General features: G+C 35.4%; 1 protein-coding gene across 1 annotated transcript in view; it reads right to left on the reverse strand.

Annotated features, from left to right (window-relative positions):
• MAGI2 (membrane associated guanylate kinase, WW and PDZ domain containing 2) overlaps positions 1-21407 on the reverse strand; it is a 1298069-nt gene that overhangs the window by 563572 nt on the left and 713090 nt on the right. The window contains 1 exon segment of the mRNA XM_055301214.1: positions 6742-6861. Within this exon segment, the coding sequence (XP_055157189.1) occupies positions 6742-6861 (120 nt within the window).

The raw sequence follows: 21407 nt of genomic DNA on the forward strand, positions 1-21407 counted from the left end.
ACACCCCTGGATATAACTGAGGCAAGTAAAACATGTCCTTTCGAAAGATCTGTATGTCTAATCTAACACTAATGGCAAGAGCCATTGATCATCACTATGTTGATGATAACATTTCAGAGAAACATATGTTCTAATTTAGGAGACCATGGTGATCAATTTGATCAAAACTCTTGTGTGCCTCCTACAAAATGAGTCAATTTAAAGTAAGACAACTCAGAGGGTTTGAAAATATCCATCCAATCAGGAAAGGAAAATAGGTTCTGCTTCTTGAAGCAGTGGAAAGAAATACAAATAAAATTTTTAAAGTCATGCATTCTTTTTCTTCCCACTAAATGAGGGGCATTATATTTTTTCGGGTGAAGTATCAATTTGTTTCAGATAAAAACTTATAGGGGATATACACAGGAGTTAGAAAATCATTGTAATTAAAGATATGAGCTTGAAGGAAATTAATTAAACCTTGACTACCACAGTTTTGCAAACCTACTCTTTACCTATTATTATTATCATTTTGGGTTGTGAGAAGGCTGAAAAAGTAAGTCCAATGCCCATGAATACTGGCTTTATTTGAATGACATACTCCAAAAAGGCTGTTCCTGTTCCTTTTAACTACAACTGCACAAAAATTTATAGAGCTAACAGTAAACTGGCTAATGTTGTACTTTAAGTAATAACAAGCAAGTCATTTCATGTTCCTTGACTTTAGCCTTTAAGTTATCATTTATATGGTAGTATTAAATTAGTTAATTAATTGCTTGGTTTGTTTCTTTTAGTCTTTTTTTTGGAGAAAGAAATACTTAGAAATAGGCATTTATATTATATATTTTGGAAAAGGCTGGGATTACAAAAGGTCCCAAACCAAAAAGATATTTTGTCATGTTTTAACACACAATAATACATCTACTTTTAGTGCCTTACACAAGAGCAAAACAGCCTGCAAAAATCATACACTCTCTGTCAATAGCTCTGAGTACAGACTGAATCACTTACAGGAAAAAGAAAAAAAAAACTGGCATAATAACATCCCAAAGGAGTGTAAAACTTCACTAATGTGTTTTCCTCTATTGGTCAAATAAACATTTAGTGAGCTTTATGTGTAAATGTTTAGTGTTCCTAAACTGAACACCCAGATACATGGCTTAGAATCTTCCACAGTAGGAATATTACCAAAAGAAAGAAAAAGGAACAAGTATTAAAATAAAAACATGTTATAATCTGGATATATAATAACATCTGGACCCCTTTAAATGCAAGCTCCAAGAATCTACAGTTGTTATAGAGATTATTATTTATATGGTAAAAATTTTCTCTTGTAATAGAATGTAAGGGAAAAGGAAAAACAATGATATTTTATCTCAGTTTGGTCTCCTGGAATGACAACAATCTTAGCATCAATTTAAGCACTGATCTGCCCTTCAGAAAATATTATTTACGTTTCAGTGAGTAGAGACTTGGACTGATAGAACAGTTTTTCTCAACACTATTTATAGTACCAGTAATGATTTTTCTTTGGCTTCAGTATCCCTTTATCACCCAATGCTATCTTGATTGAAAATACAAATTCACAATTTCAATAATAAGTGCATCAAGACCATGATTTCTTAAAAAGTTTGTGCTGATTTTAGTAAAATGAAATGGATTTATATAAAATTTATTGTATCTCTTCTCTCATCATGAACTGCTTAGGTTATTTTCATAGAAAATTATTTGTACTTAATACTTTATTAAAAGGTTTTTTATTTACTCATTTGAGAGAGACTGTCAGAGCAGGAGCAGGAGGGAGAGTCAGAGGGAGAGAAAGAAGCAGATTCCCCCTTGAGTGGGGAACCTGATCTAGGGCTTGATCCCAAGACCCCACAATCATGACCTGAGCCAAAGGCAGACGATTAAAACTAAGCCACCCCGACACCTTGTACTTAATAATTCTTTTTGGAGGATTTTATGTGCTACAGCAGGAAGGACCATACTTTTATGTACAGAAATGAACATACTGAATTTCACAGTATGAAATTAAATTATAATTAAATTGTTTAAGAAAGTAGGTGTGCTTTTTGCAGTAGGTTCAAGTCCATATACATTAGGTCCATGATTAGGAGAAACCACAAAATTGAGGTGAAAGTGAGTGCCATGTTTGTACTATATTCTGTTAAATGCCCAAATAATTTGCTGGTCTTGATTTAATCTTTTTAAAAACTGGGGCAATATTACAATTGAACTTACACATCTATCTAAAGGGAACATTGAAGTTTAGGATCAGTAACTTCTTTGATAGAAAAATAGTTTTGTTTCCATTTAAAAAGCACAACAGCAAAATACGGTAGTTGACGCTGACAGAAGTACTGCTCTGGAACATGACAGCAGATGAGTTAAATGAAATGAGATTCCAGGCACAACTCAGGAGACATGGGGTTGGTTAATAATGACATTCAGAACAAAAGCTGAGGCAGACAATTGGTGTGAATAGTTAGGGAAACCATGAATGCAACATTCCAGACAACTGGAAGAAGTAGGTCAGGCAGGATTCATGGATTTGGAGCCAGGGGTAATTCAGCACTTCGGACAGTTCCCAAAGACCCTGCTTCCTTTCAGGCACTTAAGAGTGCTTACCCTTTAGATTACCAGATCAACCCTCTTAATTCTACCTCTTGGTGTCTGGCTTATACCTGCATGTGATCTTAATCCTAAAGGAATTATCTAAATTTAACTAAAGAGCTCTGGGTCAGAGTTTCACACGAAGCCTACACCTTCAGTCGGGACATAAAGGTTCAGGGTATTTTTTGTTACTTGATTTTATGTCAGGCTTACCGCTGGGCTTGTTCTATTAACTTAATTTTAAACTTAACTCAATATGAAAGGTAAAGATGAGATCATCCAAGTCATAAAAAAGAGGCTATTTACCAACACCTGATAATCCATCAAAACCAAGTCCTTTGGACCATTTGCATGCAAGGGCATTCAGCAGCTGCTGTATAGCAAACTGAAATGAGATGCTCAGACTGAATGAAGAGTTGGTGCTGCAGAGAAAAGACTTTAAGAATCTTCTAAAACTCTGCCTAGGATCATGTGGCATAACTGTTGATAGTAACTCAAACACACTTAGGCCTTCCTTGCAGCCTTAGGTAAGTAAAAGAATTGCTTTTTTTGAGCAAAATATTTGAGTAAATTGCTAAGAGGCAGATCTGCAATTCAAGCCAGTCCATCTTGCTTCTAGTCAAAGGACAAATTCCATTTTAGCTACATCTATTCACAAAAATTAAAATTAGAATTATTGACAGACAAAAACACATACATAAGAGAAATACGTTAAAAGAATATATTCTTCCTCAACACTGCTTTTCAGGTAGATGTTTCCTGTTCTGAAACTGAATAGTGGGGGGAAAGACTGTAAGACTGGTTTCTTCAATGATGGGCATCTTAACTAGACATTTTATAGAGGGCTTCCTTGGTCTTTGTTAATAAAACAAACAAACAAACAAACAAATGGGTTCCCAGTTCCTGACAAGAAATGCATAAGTTGCTAAGTATTCATGAGAAAGAAGAATCAGAGGCTGTCTCCCTACCTCCAATTGCATTAACAGTCTTGATGTTCTGGTTTGTAGGTTGGCATCAATCCAAAGGACCCAACATAGTTAATAGGTCTATAACCTTAACACTGAGAGTAACCTAATTTCTTATTTTCTTTAGCGGACTCACAAATATCAAGATGATTTTTTTGGGATCTCTGGGTGGCGCAGCGGTTTGGCGCCTGCCTTTGGCCCAGGGCGCAATCCTGGAGACCCGGGATCGAATCCCACGTCAGGTTCCCGGTGCATGGAGCCTGCTTCTCCCTCTGCCTATGTCTCTGCCTCCCTCTCTCTCTCTGTATGACTATCATAAATAAATAAATTTAAAAAAATATTTTAAAAAAAGATAATTTTTTTAGTCTGGTTAAGGACTGAGAAGGTATGCAAATATTCTAGCTAGGAGGAAGGACAAGGGGAATGGGCCAAACACTGAAGGAGGAATATAACACAGAAAAACTGGGACCTTACCAAAATCTTATGAGAGATTGATATTATGAAAGTTTGACAAGTATAAAAGCTCTCAGGTCTTTCTTTGCCTAGGTGAATAGCACATGACCCTTATTCTATATATTCTGAAAACATTAACAGCAGAAAAGGCATTCCTCAGGTTTCCTTGACAAATAACACACTAATGGTAACCCTGAGCCTAGAGCTTATGATCAATCCTGAAGGAATGATAGTGATTTTCATTAAAATGTCAATTCTACTAGTTCCTCAACTGTAATTGTAGAAAAATCCGAAGTCCCTAAGATTTGAGAATGCTCCCTAGTTGTCTGCATAGATGGTTGTGTGACCTGAAAAAGGTCTTATTCATCCAAGTATAGCATGTGTATATGCAAACAATGGTATTGATTCCTCAAAGCCATATATATATATATAAATCAGCCTTATTAGTCAGTGATTAGTTAGTTCTATGTACGTGGAGGCAATTAACTAGCTGGCACCAAATTTTAGCAAACTAAACTCTCATCACTGAAGAGATGTCTAAAGAAGATTCAGGACAACCCACCCGGGCTCATAAAACTTGGCTATATTTGTATGGTTTCAAGATAGTTTCCTCAAAATTTAACTGTAACCCAAAATTTAAGTAAGACCTTATTTTAAAATTTTGCTATTAAATTTCACATCTAGTTTATCATGAGAATATTGGAGATTTAACAAGATAATTTGGTTTAATTTTTTCACCTTCTATACAGTTAACACAGTCTTTATTTTTAAAAACAAAAGGAAAAGGTCATATTGTTAGTCATACTACTCTTGGAATGCTCCTGTATATTAAGCCACTGTTTCTTTGTTATATAAATATAATATTTAAATAAGGTAATTAAATACAATGCATTATTATTGGCAGACATGCAAACTAATGAATGCCACTAAATAATGTCACAAATACTACAAGAAAATATAATACAAAATTTATTGTGTATTTACTCTGACTTCTTTGACATAAGTATTTTCTATGATTTATACAGACATTTATTTATCATATCATGTAAGGCAGCTTATATGACCAACACGGCTTTTATATTTAAAATATTTTCTTTTTTTAGATTGATTTATTTATTTTAGAAAGAGCAGGAGAGCTCATGAGTGGGGGGAGGAGGAGGGCAAAGAGAATCCCAGGTACACTCCCCACTGAGCATGGAGCCCCATGTTAGGTCTGATTTCAAAACCCTGAGATCATGACCTGAGCTTAAATCAACTGTAAGTCGCTTAACCAACTGAGTCACACAGGCACCCCTGTATTTAAAATATTTTAAATCATCCTCCACTATTACTCATTTTTGACAATATGAACAAGAAACAACACTTGTGTAAAATCATTTTCCTTTCCCAAGCTTTTTTGCCTAACCTCCTATATAACCTCCTATAAACCTCCTCCAACTAACTGTCTTAGCCATAAAACATGGCGTATTTCTTAGCCTAAATTGCCAGAGGAATGCAAAATAAAAGAAGAGATTTTAATACTTCTGAGAACTCAAAAATATTAAGTTCTTAAATAACTATAGTCCATTAGGCATCCACAAGTAAATGAAAGAGGAAGAAGAGGGTCAAACTGCTAACAAAACCAACTTATTTGCTGATAGTAGACCTGAGCTATTTTATAAACTAAGCAGCAATGTATATATTATTAGTTTTGTTTTTAATATAAGTCACTATTAATTATAGTACAGTAAAACTAGATTCATCTTTAAAGTTAATAACATATGTATAAATAAAGATCACACATATAATAACTGTGAAATAGGAATAAAAATAATGTTCTCTACCTATTTTAGTCACATTATTTTAAAATTTCATTATGCATACGCAGATACATAATTTCATTAGACATAAATTGCATGCATGTAGATAACACTTATATGTATAAATGTGATCATATCAACATCTTAGTTATCAGCATTTTTCAATGCTACCATTCCTCTTTTACAGCTAATTCTACTGAGGTTCAAGGATACTAACTGGGTTATTTAGTATTTATACAGTGGGTAAGTAATAAAGCCAGATTTGGAGCTGAGACAGATTCTGGCTCATGTTACAGTGTTCTTTCCACTGAAACATACTTCCCACATTCAAGCTTCTAGTGTCATTTGCTGTTCCTGTTTGTCTTGGGTACACAAGGAGACTTGCTATTGTAGTAGACCTTTGAAGAGCATGCCCAGATCATATTTTCCTACTTCATCATTTTGCATGGGAAGCAAGTAAAGGCCAGTGAGGTGAAGAAACTGAAGAAAACCATACAGAGATAATGAGAGGACTGGAACTCAAGTCCTGTCCTCTTTGAGATGCTCCCCAGAGATGAAGATAAATTATTTGGAAGATCACAGCTTAGCCTCAGGACACCATCCTAAGCATGCTACAGTGGATATTCAGTGGATCTATACATATCTCTTGGCATCTGAAGAGTAGAATTAATCCAGAAGTACCTTTATTTATCTATCATCTATCTATCTATCTATCTATCTATCTATCTATCTATCTATCTATCTATCTATCTATCATCTATCTTCTATCATCTATCATCTATCTATTTATTAGCAAATATGTTTCTGACAGGACCTAAACTCTCAAAGTAAAAACAGTAGCATATTGGTAATCTGGTGTCCTGATGCATCTCAATCAAAGGAGAAAAACGTGATGCAACAAGGAATACATTTAGCAGTGCAGCTGTGCTTACCTTCATAAGTCCCACTTTCTAGGAGAGCACCACTTTTCTCCAATTCCATAAAATCTTCAACGGTGATGAAAATATAGTCCACTCCAGGGACCTCACCCTCCTTATGTGGCCTTGTGGTGCCTGAATAAGGACAATTTAAAAACAAAAGAAAGCCTCTAAGTGATCTGTTGTTGAACTTTAGAAATACCACCATACTTCTGAATATTCAATAACACTTGTTTGTACATCCTGCGAGTTGGCAGTTTGCATTTGTCCTTCTGTTTGGAAACAGAAAATAGCAGGGGGTAAAGATTAAAGTAAATATACAAAGCATTTTTCTTCATCAAGTTTATAAAGAGTTCATTGCCACGGAATGTGGTTGCACAGATTTTTTTTTTTCCAGTGAAAAATACAGACCATTGTGCCTTTCTGGAAGGGGCGTTTTGAAAATTGGGCCAGGAGTCTGCTAGCTCAGGAATTTACATATCTCACTTCTATGAATGAACTTTCATTGTTCTGTAGATTGCCTTGCTATGACATAAAATACAAAGGAAAATAGAAATGTTAGCAGCATGTCAATTTATCTTTATATTTTCATGGTTTGCTCCTTTGTGAGGGTACTTTTGGTTGTCATTTGCACCGAAAAATAACTTGTATTTGATTTAAAGAAACACAAAATCTTTATTATTACTTAAAATTAATTAAATAACTGAAATTGATTATTATAACTTAGTATTATAACGCTAGTAATAGTCCTTCCTTCCTGCTTGCCTGCCTGCCTTCCTTCTTTCCTTTATTATCACCGCTAGTTCTGACTGAACTGGGAAGTGACCTGTTCCTAGGGGTTACTTCATGGGTCCACCACTCCTGTTTCCTATAGAGTGAATGGGGCTTCTGTGGCCAAGGTGACAGAAAAATCAACCCGTGACTCAGTGCGACCATCCTGGAGAACTCAAGCTTTCAGACCTCCTGTCCAGTTCATGAGGCAGGAACCAAAGTAGAGACATGTTAAAGGCTATAGGTTGGTTTTCTGGTGCATTTCCTTCCCTGAATATGTCTTACGTTCTTTTCTTTTTCCAAGCCACCTAAATAAAATGTTTTGTATGATCAGGTTGGAATTTCCATAATGCACATATGCAAATAGTTTACAGAAATATACAGAGGTCAAATATGTAAGCAAGTATTAGGCTTCTTCATTTTTAAAATTTCCTCCATATTCTCTGTATACTAAAGAAATATTTTAAACCTTAAAATTTAATTTTCCGTCTATGAAATCTTTATCAACTAGGCCAGGAAAATAGCCAGTCAGTTCTCCTTTTGGCCTATTAGGATCAAATCTGAACTGCAAATGAAAGGCATAAACTCATGTCATAACATACAATGTGCTAGGGAAATTGATTTCTGATAAAAATGAATAATTTCCATTGAAAACATTTTTTGAAAAGATTTGAAGGCATTATTTCCTAAAATTAAATTTTATAACCTTTCTTTGGAGGTTGCAAGACACTTTTTTTTCCATAATCGCATTTAATGACTTTCTCCTAAATTTGTTATTTCATTTTCTTTAACTGAGCCACATTTTGCAATATTTCCTACTGCTTTTATGCTATAAAATATAAACCTCCCACACCTAGTATGCATAATGTTGTCAAATTAATGTTTCTATGAGAATCTTAACTTTCAATATCCTGACTTTTATATGCTTAACCCTTGTGAATTAAAAGCACATTAACATAGTTTTTGGCAATCAATTTGTTTTTCTGTTTATTTAGAACACACTCTAATCATTAAGAAAAATCACATAACAAAGATTCAATTTTCCTTCCTAATTTATCTGCATATTTCAGAAACTACACACTTTGATTGATTAACTGCTTGCAGCACTGTAGTGCATTCCTAGCACAATGTGAGCACAGGACCACAGGCTTGAAGGCAATTTCCAGGTCTGCTTCTTGCCTGGAGTTGATTGCCGTGTCAAACTCGAGTGAATATGTTTGCTGTTGTGATCTTTTAGGGAGGACCATCAGTACCCTGGTCCACTGGGTACATTTTCCATCTCTACATTGCACTTAAGGACAATGTGACTGAGCTCCTGCCTTGAAGATACAGACTCCCAATGGCTACATTAGTGTCACCTGTTGCTACAGACCTGCTTGATGATGACTATTTCGACTGGGGATTCGCCTACTTCAATATGGCTTGAAGAAGTTCTACAGTATAGTCCCAAATGCTGCAATTCCCATCTCTGACATCCATCTCACATCCTGTTTTCTCATTCTCTTGTTCTTTGTAATTATAACCCCCAGTCTCTTGATCTCTTCTAATTTTCCTGGTGGTTTCCCAAATATGGCTTCATTTCCTTCTCTAAATTCTGAAGAGCTGGAAACAACCTAGAATCCTATCCTTCCTTTGAATCACCTTCACCATTTCCCAACTCTTTAGCTCCCAAGTTCACTAATCATAGATTATTCAGAAAACCACAAACATGCACTAACTACAAATGCAGGTTATATATGTAGTTTGACAATCTTTTTATACATCTTCCCTCTGTCACAATCCCACCATTTTCTAATATTCAACTGCTTTGACTTTCAGCAGAAGACATTAGCTCATTCTCTTTTTGGTGAAGTAAGAGACTAATCTGAAGCCAAAGTCCCTGAAATTTCTTAATTTGTACTTTCCTTTTCTGCATTATCTTGACCCTTAACTGGAATCATCCATCCGTCTAGCTAAGATGAATCCCTTCTTTCCTGCCTTCCTGCAGTTTTTTTTTTAAATTAGAGTTACATATACAGATATTTTGAAGATTCTACTATTCTACAGAGTTTAGTGTTTAAATAAAAGCAGACTGTCATCACCACTCCCCATGCACTTTTATTCAAAGGCAAAGACTTTCAACTCTTTTAAGTGATTCTTTTACTTTACTTGTATGCATTTAATAATTTATTTATGATGTCTTTTGTTTTTTTTTCTTTTTTAATTTACTTTAGCTATTATTTCCTGATTTCTCAGTAAAGCAAATGAAGATTTAGCTCTTTTTTGGCCACACTTCCACACATCCCTTCTTCCTTCTTACCTCTTCTCTTTCTCTCAGTAGAGCAAATATGTGTTGAGATTACTATTTAATATTTACAAAGATAATACCACATAAATCTATTTGCAGCTGAACCTTGTAGTGCACTAATTTTCCTTTCTTGCATAGCTTTTGTTTACTCCAGATTTAATGTTTCCATTTTCAACTTTTCATATATTAATAGATATTTCAATTAATTAACCCCCTTCTTGTTGGATAAATTGAGTTGCAACATATACAAATATATTTGATATTTCATCAGGTTTATCCTATTTATGAAATCACTCCTAGAGCCTCTAACCTGCTCCAATCCAGACTATGTTGTTCTACGACACAGCTACCATCCTGGGATCATCTTTTGCCATCATCATGAGGATTCTCTTTGCCTCTTCTATGTTGTACTGCTTTCTCCCAAGTCCTATGTCTCTTTTTGTGGTCTATTTCCTCATTTTGGTGGAGCACATCTGTCAGAAGCTTTCTATCAAAGGTTGCACAGGAGCTATATTTTTTGAGACTTTGCATGTCTGAAAAAGTCTTTATTCCATCTTCATGGCTGGCAAATCTGATTCAGCATTTCAGAAAAATATAATAAATACATGTTTTCTCCACTCTGTTCCTCTGTTAATGTCAGCACCACCATCCTTCTAGGCATGCATGCTTTGAACCTTTCCTTCAGAGATACAGTTAGGGTGTCTGTCCCTCACTCTTTTATTCCTTCTCCAAATATTTGACACATCCTGTGCTCTGGATCTTCACAATGTCATCCTTCTCTTCTGCACTATCTCTGCTCCCAAACTGCTCTGGACCAGGGACTGGCTATGTCACTGGTGCATCTGTCTCTTAGTACATCACTACATTCCTTGATTAGCTCTGGGAAAGCACGAGGTTGATCACATACCCTCCAAAAGGCATACCTATCTGATCTCTAGTCAACAAATTTGGTTGAAAACATAAGGAGAGGAAAATACTGAGAGTTTAAATAGTTAGAAAAAAAACCCTTAGATTCTACTATTAACAATAAAAGGCAATTCCAATGGCAAGCCAGGTTGTAGATTCTTGGATGGACTTGCTTGATGAAACAGGTAAGAGGATAGAATTTAAGAATTTTCCTCTTAAGAAATGTCTTCCTTTTAGGGACTCCTGGGTGGCTCAGTGGTTGAGCCTTTGGCCCAGGGCGTGATCCTGGAATCCCAGGATTGAGTCCCACATCGGGCTTCTGCACGGAGCCTGCTTCTCCCTCTGCCTGTATCTCTGCCTCTCTCTCTCTGCGTGTCTCTCATGAATAAACAAATAAATAATCTTTAAAAAAAAAGAAATGTCTTCCTTTTGGACTTGTCATGACCACTTCTTCTTTCTGTGAAGCCTAAAATTTTCACCATTAGAATTACTCTTTGGTTTAGACAAAACAGAAACTACCTTTAAAACATAAGCTGTAGTAGATAAGAATGTGAGCCATGGAATAAAACTGCCTGGGCTTGTTGGAGCTCTGCCATTTGCTATCCATATTACCTTGAGCTAGGTATTTCCCCTTAGAAACTCTAGTCTTAAAAAAAAAAAAAAAAGAAAAGAAACTCTAGTCTTCTTATTTATAAAACAGGATTAATATCAGCACTTTTAAAGCGTTGATTTGAAGAACAAATGAGGTAATCTATATAAGGTACTTAAGACAATGTCTGGAACACGTTAAGCACTCAAAAGGATTATATATATATTAAGTATTATTGTCTGGAAAGGCAGGGATGACATCATGGATAGTTCCCCCCCTCCCCTATGAATTCTTGCCACAAATATTAATTGAGTACTTACTATGTACCATGGACTATTCAAGATATTGAGGATATATCTTTTAATAATAGGTTCCTTTCCTTTGTGAAACTTATATTCTAACAAAGAGAGACAGAGAATAAATAACAACAAAAAGCATAATTAAAAAAGTAAGTTATATAGTATGCTGTAAAGAATTAAGTTCTATTAAATGACCATAAATCTAATAATTTTCATCTGTGGATTGTTTAGTGGGTCGATTACTGAGATTTTTAACTGTTAGTTTATACAAAGTGAGCAAAAGAGAAGAGAGACAAAGACTATAAAGGATTTGAGGTGAAACGGAGATCTACAATAATATTTGTGGGTTGCAGGCTTCCCAGGGGTAAATGTCAATTTGACTAAAGATCTCTGAGGGGCAACAAGAGCCTAGTTATATTTTGGAAAGAATCACTCAATTCCTAAAGAGAAATTTTACTTTTTTCAAATATTTCTTGGTCTAGCTTAAGTAAACTGGCTTATACATTGGTGCTCAAAATAGGTATTTTTGAACTTTCAAGGTTATTTTCAGAAGACTGATAACTATGACAATGCATCCCACATTTTTAAAAGAGGGAAGTGGAAGCATGGTGTAGCAGAAAGGTTTTTGAAGTTGGAATTCAGAACATTTGCATTCTATTTTTGTTTTAATAATTTAGATATGTTGTCCTAGATTAAAATATCATTTACATTTATTTATATATTTGTTTTTAAGTAATCTCTACACCCAACATGAGGCTCAAACTCATCACCCTGAGATCAAGAGTCACATGCTCTTCCAGCTGAGCCAGCCAAGCACCCTGACATACAAATGGCCAATAGACATAAGAAAAGATGTTCAACATCATTCATCATCAGGAAAATATGAATAAAAATTACAATGAGATATCACATCACACCTGTCAGAATGGCTGAAATTAACAACACAGGAGCCAACAGATGTTGGTTAGAATGCAGAGAAAGGGGAAATGTCTTACACTGTTGGTGGTCATGCAAAGTGTTGGTGAGGCACTCTGGAAAATAGTATGGAGTTTCCTCAGAAAGTAAAATGTAGAACTACTCTATGATCCAGCAATTGTGCTACTAGGTATTTACCCGAAGAATACAAAAGTACTAATTCAAAAGGATAAATGCATCCCAATGTTTATAGCAGCATTACCTACAATAACCAATTATGGAAACTGCCCAAGTACCCATTGACTGATGAATGGATAAAGATGTGGTACTCACATATACAATGGAATATTCCTCGGTCATAAGAAAGAATGAAATCTTGCCATTTGTAACAACATGGATGGAGCTAGAGAGTAGTGTGCTAAATATTATAAGCCAGCCAAAGATAAATACCATATGATTTCACTCATATGTGGAATTTAAGAAATAAATGGGCAAAAGGAAAAAGAGAGGCAAACCAAGAAATAGACTCTTCACTATAGAGAACAAACTAATGGTTACCAGAGGGGAGGTAGGTGAGAGGATAGGTGCAATATGCAATGGAGATTAAAGAGTGCACTTGTGATGAGCACTGGGTAATATATGGAAGTGTCAAATCACTATACTGTGTACCTGAAGCTAATATTACACTATGTTAATTAACTGGAATTTAAACATAATTTTTTAAAAATTAATAAAAATAAAACATCGTTTAGTTGATCATCAGTTGTCATATGCAATGAGGTAAATAATAAATATGAAAGGGTATTAAAAAAACTGAAAACATGAACACTATAGTAATAAGATTACATTCCTCTTTAGTAATATTAATAGTACTACTAAGAACAATACAATCCTAACAGACATCATTGATGGTATCTTACTTTTGGAATCTACTACGATTAAAGTTTTAAATAAATTAATTTCATTCAGGCTAACACTTCTTAAACATAAAAAGCTCTTTTGCCTAAAGGTTCAGGTTGTCACTGTTATTCTTTGGGTATAAAGAAACATAAGTTGAGATATAAATCCATTTCCCCTGATTACATCTAAAATGTGAGACATAATTGTTCAGTCACTACTTACAGGGGTGTTTTGTCTTTTGTTAGGTAGACATTTAGAACCAGTAGAGAGAGTCCACGGACTCTATGGCAAGAAGTTTCTTACCATTTGCTGAATTATCTAAAAAGTGTGAAAGCGCTCATAAAACCTGACTAGTGAGCCATTGAATTTTACCTGCAGGCATAGGACCTTCAACAACAAGAGTCAGAAAGCATCATTTCAGAGCTACGCATCCAGGAAAAGATATTAGTTGCTAAATCAGTGGGCCCCCAGAAGGAGGAAGCAATTGGTTAAAGAAAGAGAAAGCAATTGGTGATCTATGAACACCCATTTGGAAAGAAGTAAGATTCTAAAAATAAGGCAAATAATGTGAAATGTGATGAAGAGTTGTATGATGGGAATCTGTAGCTAAAGGTAATATCTAGACTAGAAGAATAGTTAAGTTGAATTTCCTAAAACAGCTACTTACCTTATTTTTATGCTGAAATAATTATAGTTACTTTCCCAACTCAAAAGGATTATGAATCAAGAGGTGACAGTGAAACAAGACTCACCAGTAATAACAAGTTATCCCCCAGTGTTGGGAATCGGGTGTAAGCCAGGTGGAATAACAGGGCAAGTACAGATGATTCATCAGAGAGCTAAAAGTTGAAGCTCATCTTCTTTTAATGCTCTTCTATATTTGGTTGGGACTTTCCTAAGTGGTGTTTAGAGAAGTCCAAAATAAATTTTATTATCCAGAATGTGGTTTATAGATTTCATTCTTTGTCTCCTGGACCACTCCTCCAAAGGAAAAATAAATAGAGAGGGAACAGGGGAAATGCTAGTAAACTGAGTCTTTGCTCTATCTCCTATTGCTTCATTTCTTAAAAAACAACTTATTTGATAATTGCTAAATTAAGTACTGTATGAATAACACCTCCTTCATGAGTTAATAAAAGCATATAGCATTTCTGCTCAAAAGACATGTCTGAGGAGAATGAATGCTCCCAAATGGTTAGCTTATTATTGATACATAGTGAAAGCACATCAAGGCCACTTGTCATTTTGTTACCATGGCAACTGGGGGTGCCAAAATGGATTTTTAAAATTATTATTCTACTTTTTAAATGAAGGAACATTGCTCCTTTTGTCTTAGGAAGGAAAGAGCATGATGTTGGTGGTAAATGTAATTCTGAAGCACATTTTGCCTCAGCCTTTGATATGTTCTAATTTTAGTAAAGTGCTTTAAAAAGCAGTTATTGGATTACAGAAAAGTATTACTACCTAGATGATGGTCAGTGCAGTCATCTATTGTAATCTATTTTGATATGCTAGAAGTACTACAGTGTCCATTGCACGGCAGGCACCTACTACACACCTGCTAAAGAAATGGAATCAATCATTAATAGTCAATGTGTTCTAAGCAGATGGGTCACTGTGTGAGAATCTGAGAAACTGAATTATTTTCTTATGCATGTTTCTGAATACATTTGCTCTTTATTCCTAGCGTTTCTCAACTGCAAGCTGAAGAAAATAAATCTTGACAGCTACAGTGACTTCCTCTGGATTCGACCTTTAATTAACTTACTCATAGATTTCTAAAGAGACTTCTTTTCTTTGTCAGTTACTCATTAGCAAGTGTGAACACCATCACCAGATTTGTGTGTGTGCTTCCAGTGAAAACAATCAGGAGATTCCTTGGCCAATGCCTTTAATCAATTTTGACATAATCTGCTTAGATCTTATGTTTTATTACACTCATTTACAATCATATAAAATCCAGAAGTATGATTTTATATAGACAGAGCTAAAGTTAGCAAGACAAATTATATAGTTTGGGTCACTGAATCCTACATGATAGATTATAAAGCATTGCATGCTTTATGGATTTCCTATTGGCTGATGCGGAAGGTTCGGTTAAGGTCAAAAAACAAAACCTACAATTTGGGTCAATTAATCACCTATTGGGTTTAAAAAGTATTTACAGCCTCAATAATTAACACTCTGCATATTTTATTAAATATTAAATATTGGACAAATCCATTTGCAAAATACCACTAGTAACTTCAACTTATTTTGTTAACAGTGTATTGCTCTAAACTTCAGTAATTATTTCAAAACTCCCCTATCCTCTAAAATAACATGCTGTCAACTATCGTTTAAAGTTGCACTGGCATAGCTAATGATGTTCTGTATTTTTCAGATGCAGAAGTTTTTGAAGAAGAAACCTCTCCTGGGATATATTTGGACATACAAGTTCAGACTAATGTCCCATACAGCACCAATCACTGTTTTATTTTAATTTTTTTAAAGATTTATTTATTTATTTATGATAGACATAGAGAGAGAGAGAGAGGCAGAGACACAGGAAGGAGAAGCAGGCTCCATGCAGGGAGCCTGACGTGGGACTCGATCCCAGGACCCCAGGATCGCGCCCTGAGCCAAAGGCAGGCGCTAAACCACTGAACCACCCAGGGATCCCCCAATCACTGTTTTAGATCTTAACAGTACGGACTGAAACAGTATCATACCCAAACAAATGGTTATTAACATGTAGGATGCATCAAAATCACATGCAGAACTTGTTAAACACAGACTGAGGGATGTCGCACCCAGAGTTTCTGATTCAGTAAATCATTGGTGGGATCTGAGAATTTAATCTCTTAACAAGTTTCTAGGTGATGTTGATGCTGCTAGTCCTGGGACAATGAATCACCGCTCTAACCTCACTAAGATATCTGGAAACCCAAACTAAAAGCAATATGAAATTTCATTATTCATTTAACTACAACAACTCATAAAATATGTGGTTCTTGACCTTAGTTGGCATTCACCTTAACTGATAGCCATGTTGTGGATTCAGAGGAAACAAGCCATTCTCAATTTGTTGGTGTATAGGTCAACAATCATGACAGGTATATCCGATCCCTGCAATGCTCTCTTCTGCTATTGCACATTGCTTCTCCACAGTTCTCTTAGAAGTTAATTGAATTTGGAAGATAATGGACAAATCTCCATTTATGTTTGCTTATAAATAACTTTAATTATTATTGGAAGTAATATAAATTATATTGGTCTTATGTATGCAACAATATAGCTTAAATTCTGAAAGACATGGGGGCTTGAATGTAGCTCACCAGGACTGGTAAATGATAAAACAGCAAGAAAAAACAAGTATACGATGCAGAAGAATTCTCGTATTAAGAAAATATGATAGTAATAAAAAAAGAACACACAAATGGAAAATTTGGAGATCTCCAACAAGCAAACAAAATAGCATCTTATTATTTCTCTACGCCAAGGTACCTGATTCACTAAATGTTAGATTACAGCTTGTCTACAGCTATATTAATCAGATTCAATCAGAGGATGGCAGCATGCACTGTGGAACTAGGACCCATAAAGTTCTCAGTTAGAACAAATTATTTAGAAAAATATATAAATATACATCCTTTCATCAATTCCATAATTTCACTTCTATAAGTATATCCCTCGTAAAAACTAGAGAAAACAAGGAGTAGAGATGAGACATGTCATTTAAAACTCTGTTTTATTGTCCTTGTCACTTGAACTCAAAATCCATGATACTAATAAAGATAGGCAATGTTTATGTAAACATTGTGTGTCAACTATACTTATTTTTTATTTTTAAAAAATATTTAATTAATTTATTCATGAGAGACACAGAGAGAGAGAGAGAGGCAGAGACACAGGCAGAGGGAAAAGCAGGCTCCCTCCAGGGAACCTGATGGAGGACTCGATCCCAGGACCCCAGGATCAGGACCTGAGCCAAAGGCAGATGCTCAACCACTGAGTCACCTAGGTGTCCCAGTCAACTATACTTAAATAAAAAATTTAGATTATCATACGGACACCTGGGTGGTGCAGTTGGCTAAATGTTCAACTCTTGGTTTTGGCTCAGGGTATGATCTCAGGTCCTTGAAATACAGCCCTGCCTGGGGGTCCGCATTGAGCATTGAATACTGAGTCTGCTTAAGACTTTCTCTTCCTCTACCCTTCTCCACCACACTCTCTCTTTCTCTAAGATAATCTTTATATATATATATATTATTTTAAAAAGATAAGCAATGTTTGGGGTGATTATTTTTGAAGCTGATGCATGCATATACATTTTCAATTTTAAGTGTCCTACACTAAATGATCATACTTAATCATTGAAAGTACCAAAACATCACTGACTGCTGACACATAAGCATCCACACACACAGGAAAAGCTAGGGCAGGGGGAAGATTTCATAATTGCACAGCATTTAAATCATTACAGCTTTGGTGACAAAGAGTTAATAACCTGAATCTTATCCATTCCTTCACACCAAAGTCCATCTTCTCCACCCAGTGGTTTGCTGAGAAAACTTTAGCTGCACAATTACTTTCCCAATTGAAGTTCTGCCTTTATTTCACTTGCATATACAGTCTAGAATAATTCACTGCTCACAGATACAAAGACATGGCAGGATAAAATGATTCACTCAGGTAAAATCAGATTCCTAAATAGTTATATTCTTGGTTTCTGATCCATTCTCACAATTTATAGAGGGACAGGATAAAGGGACACTGGACTCTCACTCATAAAATATGGTAGCAAACCACAGTCTCGAGATTCTTGAATTGACTATTAATTTCCTGAAATTTTAAGAGAAAGAAGAAGATGAATGCCCCCTTTTTTTTTAACCAATTAATTCAAGTTTTGAACTTTTGATTTTAATTCTTCAATACGTAATTTAGATATGTTCTATATCTGGCATTCTATAGGATTAATAAAAAGAGGTTTTTGATTCCCTAATTTATTATTTAACAGATAATGTTTCAAGATTACATACTGAGCTAAAAGAAAAGAAAGATCAGTGACTTTTTATAGAAACAATATATATTTAGTTTGAAGCTTTTATACTCTCCTCATGTAAAATTAATTTGGGCCAGAACTAAACTGCACAGATACTGTCAGCCTCTGAGCAATGCAGAGACGCTCTATTCTTTGACCTTCATTGCACAGAAGGTTTAGTGGATCATAACTTTATCATTTTATCTCTATTAGAATCTTGCAATGATATTAAGTTTTACTATCACCATATGTCTCCACGGCATTCTATATTCTGAAATGCCCAAGTTAGAGTCTATAGAATACTGGAAAATCCAGAAGGTAAGAAGACGGTTAACTATTCAGGGATTTCAAAACATGGAAACGATTTTCAGATTATATGGCACAAATCACATATTTGAGTGATCAACTTTTATTTATTGAGGTTTTCAAGTATAGGCATGCCAAATTATGATAGAAAGAAGGTAAGAATAAGGAAGGGAAAGAGATAGGACATATAATGGGTACCCATTAGGTACCCTAGGAGAAGTGTTTTCATTCTAGTTGATATCCTGAGTTAAAGAATCCTCTGTGCATCTGGTTTATATTATGTTCACAGTAATCACTATTGTATGAGTTGATAGTTCATCATCCTATTTCTTACTGATAGAAAACAGAACAGAAATTCACAGAAATTCATATTATGAAAAAATTACTGCAGACTTGGAGAGTATTATGGCAGAAATATATTCAGCCATGGCTGATGGGCCCTTAATTCCAAAATCCTTATCAGTGTATAGTCATGTGTAGAAAACATCTGCTTATATTTTAGAGCAGTTGTCACCACTCAGGCTCTTATGATGGTGGGTCAGCCATTTATTTTTTTATTTTTATTTTTTAAAGATTTTATTTATGCAGAGGGAAGAGAAGCAGGTTCTCTGCAGGGAGCCCGATGTGGGACTTGACCCCCGGGAATCCGGGATCAGGCCCTGAGCCAAAGGGAGATGCTCAACTGCTGAGCCACCCAGGCATCCCGGTGGGTCAGCCATTTAATGTTGAGTTGTAAGAGTGGCTCCTCAAAAAACTGAATGAAGAAGGAGAAAAATTACTTGATCAAATAAAATAATAAAAAGGAAAACACAAGTACCTGATTTTTCTTTAGCCAACACACAATTTTATGCCTCTAAAGGTTAAAAAAGAGTGAGGTGGGGACAGAATATTGCTTCTGCCTTTTTAAGACTTAAACATCAGACAACCAGCCAGCAGACCTGTAGCCTAGAACTATGAGATCCCTTTGGTTTGAAGGACAAGAGGACTCTGTTTCTATGCAATTATCACAGCCCCCAGGACACTGTGGTCTTCTTTCCAGGAAACTGTATTTGGTTTTTCATTGGACAGCAAATTAAAAGTGATGCACAGTAGAGGAATATGTATTTAGGGCCGTCAAATAATCATTTTTGACCTTTGTTGGAAATTTTTACATAAAAATATCAGAATAAAACCATTTGGTAACAAACAACATTGGCTCTATAGACTCTAAAATCAATGTTTCTGAGGTTGCATTTATCATGAGAGATTAAGAGAAGTTTTATGAGTTAAAAATACAAAATAAAATTTTTAAGGGAATTTCAAATGAATGCTAGTTAAGGCATTTCTGGCACTAGATATTGAATTAATACTGAATTATCAAAATAAATATCTGATTCTTTATAGAAAATACTTATAATTTTAGATAGATTCCTATCTCCTTCATAGAGAATAAGAAACCAAGGATACCTGACAGGATTAATTGAGACAAAGTAGAAAAGAGAGACACCACCACCAGTACAGCAGGTGACTCAGAAACCTCCCTCACCATGAAAAGTTGGAGAGCTAATATGCAATAGGGTGATAGTCCTTTGATGTTCACACCCAAGTATTAAGGATTGTCCTCCAGAAGAAGGGACAAAAGTCTGGTATTTAGAAAAGTAGAAAGGCGAAGCCTGGCCAAATAGACTGCAGGACACTAACAAATCCATATCAAAATCAACAATGCATGCATATTTAACATTCTTTTTTTTTAAAAGATTTTATTTATCTATTCATGAGAGACACAGAGAAAGAGGCAGAGACACAGGGAGAGAGAGAAGCAGGCTCCATGCAGGGAGCCCAATGTGGGACTTGATTCCAGGACTTCAGGATCACGCTGTGGGCCAAAGGCAAGCGCCAAACCACTGAGCCACCCAGGGATCCCCCATATTTAACATTCTAGAACAAAGTTAAGAAGCTCTTTATCTGTGACTATTTCTTTGGACTTTTCCAGCCATAGTCTTTCTGTGGCAACAACTAAATTCTGCCATTGTAAATATAAGCAGCCACAGATAATAAATAAATGAAGGCTCCTGGCTGTTTTCCAGTAAAATTTTATTTACAAGTCAGTGGGCTGAATTTGATCTGCCAAGGAGTAGCTTTAAAAACCCCTTTAGGTGTTTCGATCCTTTGTGTCTTGATGTTCTTGTCTCCTAGACTTGTACTTGTAAACCAACAAGTTGCAACTCAAATGCCCGTATCTGAATACTCAATATGCAAGAAAATATGATGATTTCTGACAGCAAGGGCAGTATTAAGTGTAACATTTCACATATATGTCCATCTTTCCCTTGAAAAGTTTTCAACACATTAATGAACCAGGTAGATTTCTAATACCCAGAAACAAAAACGGGGGAAAAAGTCTCTGAGAAAAGCACACAGATACTTGTCTCACAAGAAGCAAGATAGACTATCCTTAAGCAATCTTTGAACTAATCTGAATGCATAACTGCAAGAGAAACTATGCATTTTGTGATCCTGCAGCAGAAGCAAAACCACATCTATTCCTATAAGTAAAGCAGTAAATGAGTTTCTCCATGCTGGAGGTATTGCACTGAGGATGCATCTTTGGGTAGAAAATAATGGTATCTTGTTGATCTTGCTGCCATTTTAGGTATAACTACAACAGCAATGTTTTTGTAGAGTATGTAATTCAGTAGACATTTA

This window comes from Nyctereutes procyonoides, unplaced genomic scaffold (genome assembly GCF_905146905.1).
Source record: "Nyctereutes procyonoides isolate TBG_1078 unplaced genomic scaffold, NYPRO_anot_genome, whole genome shotgun sequence".
NCBI classification, from domain to species: domain Eukaryota; kingdom Metazoa; phylum Chordata; class Mammalia; order Carnivora; family Canidae; genus Nyctereutes; species Nyctereutes procyonoides.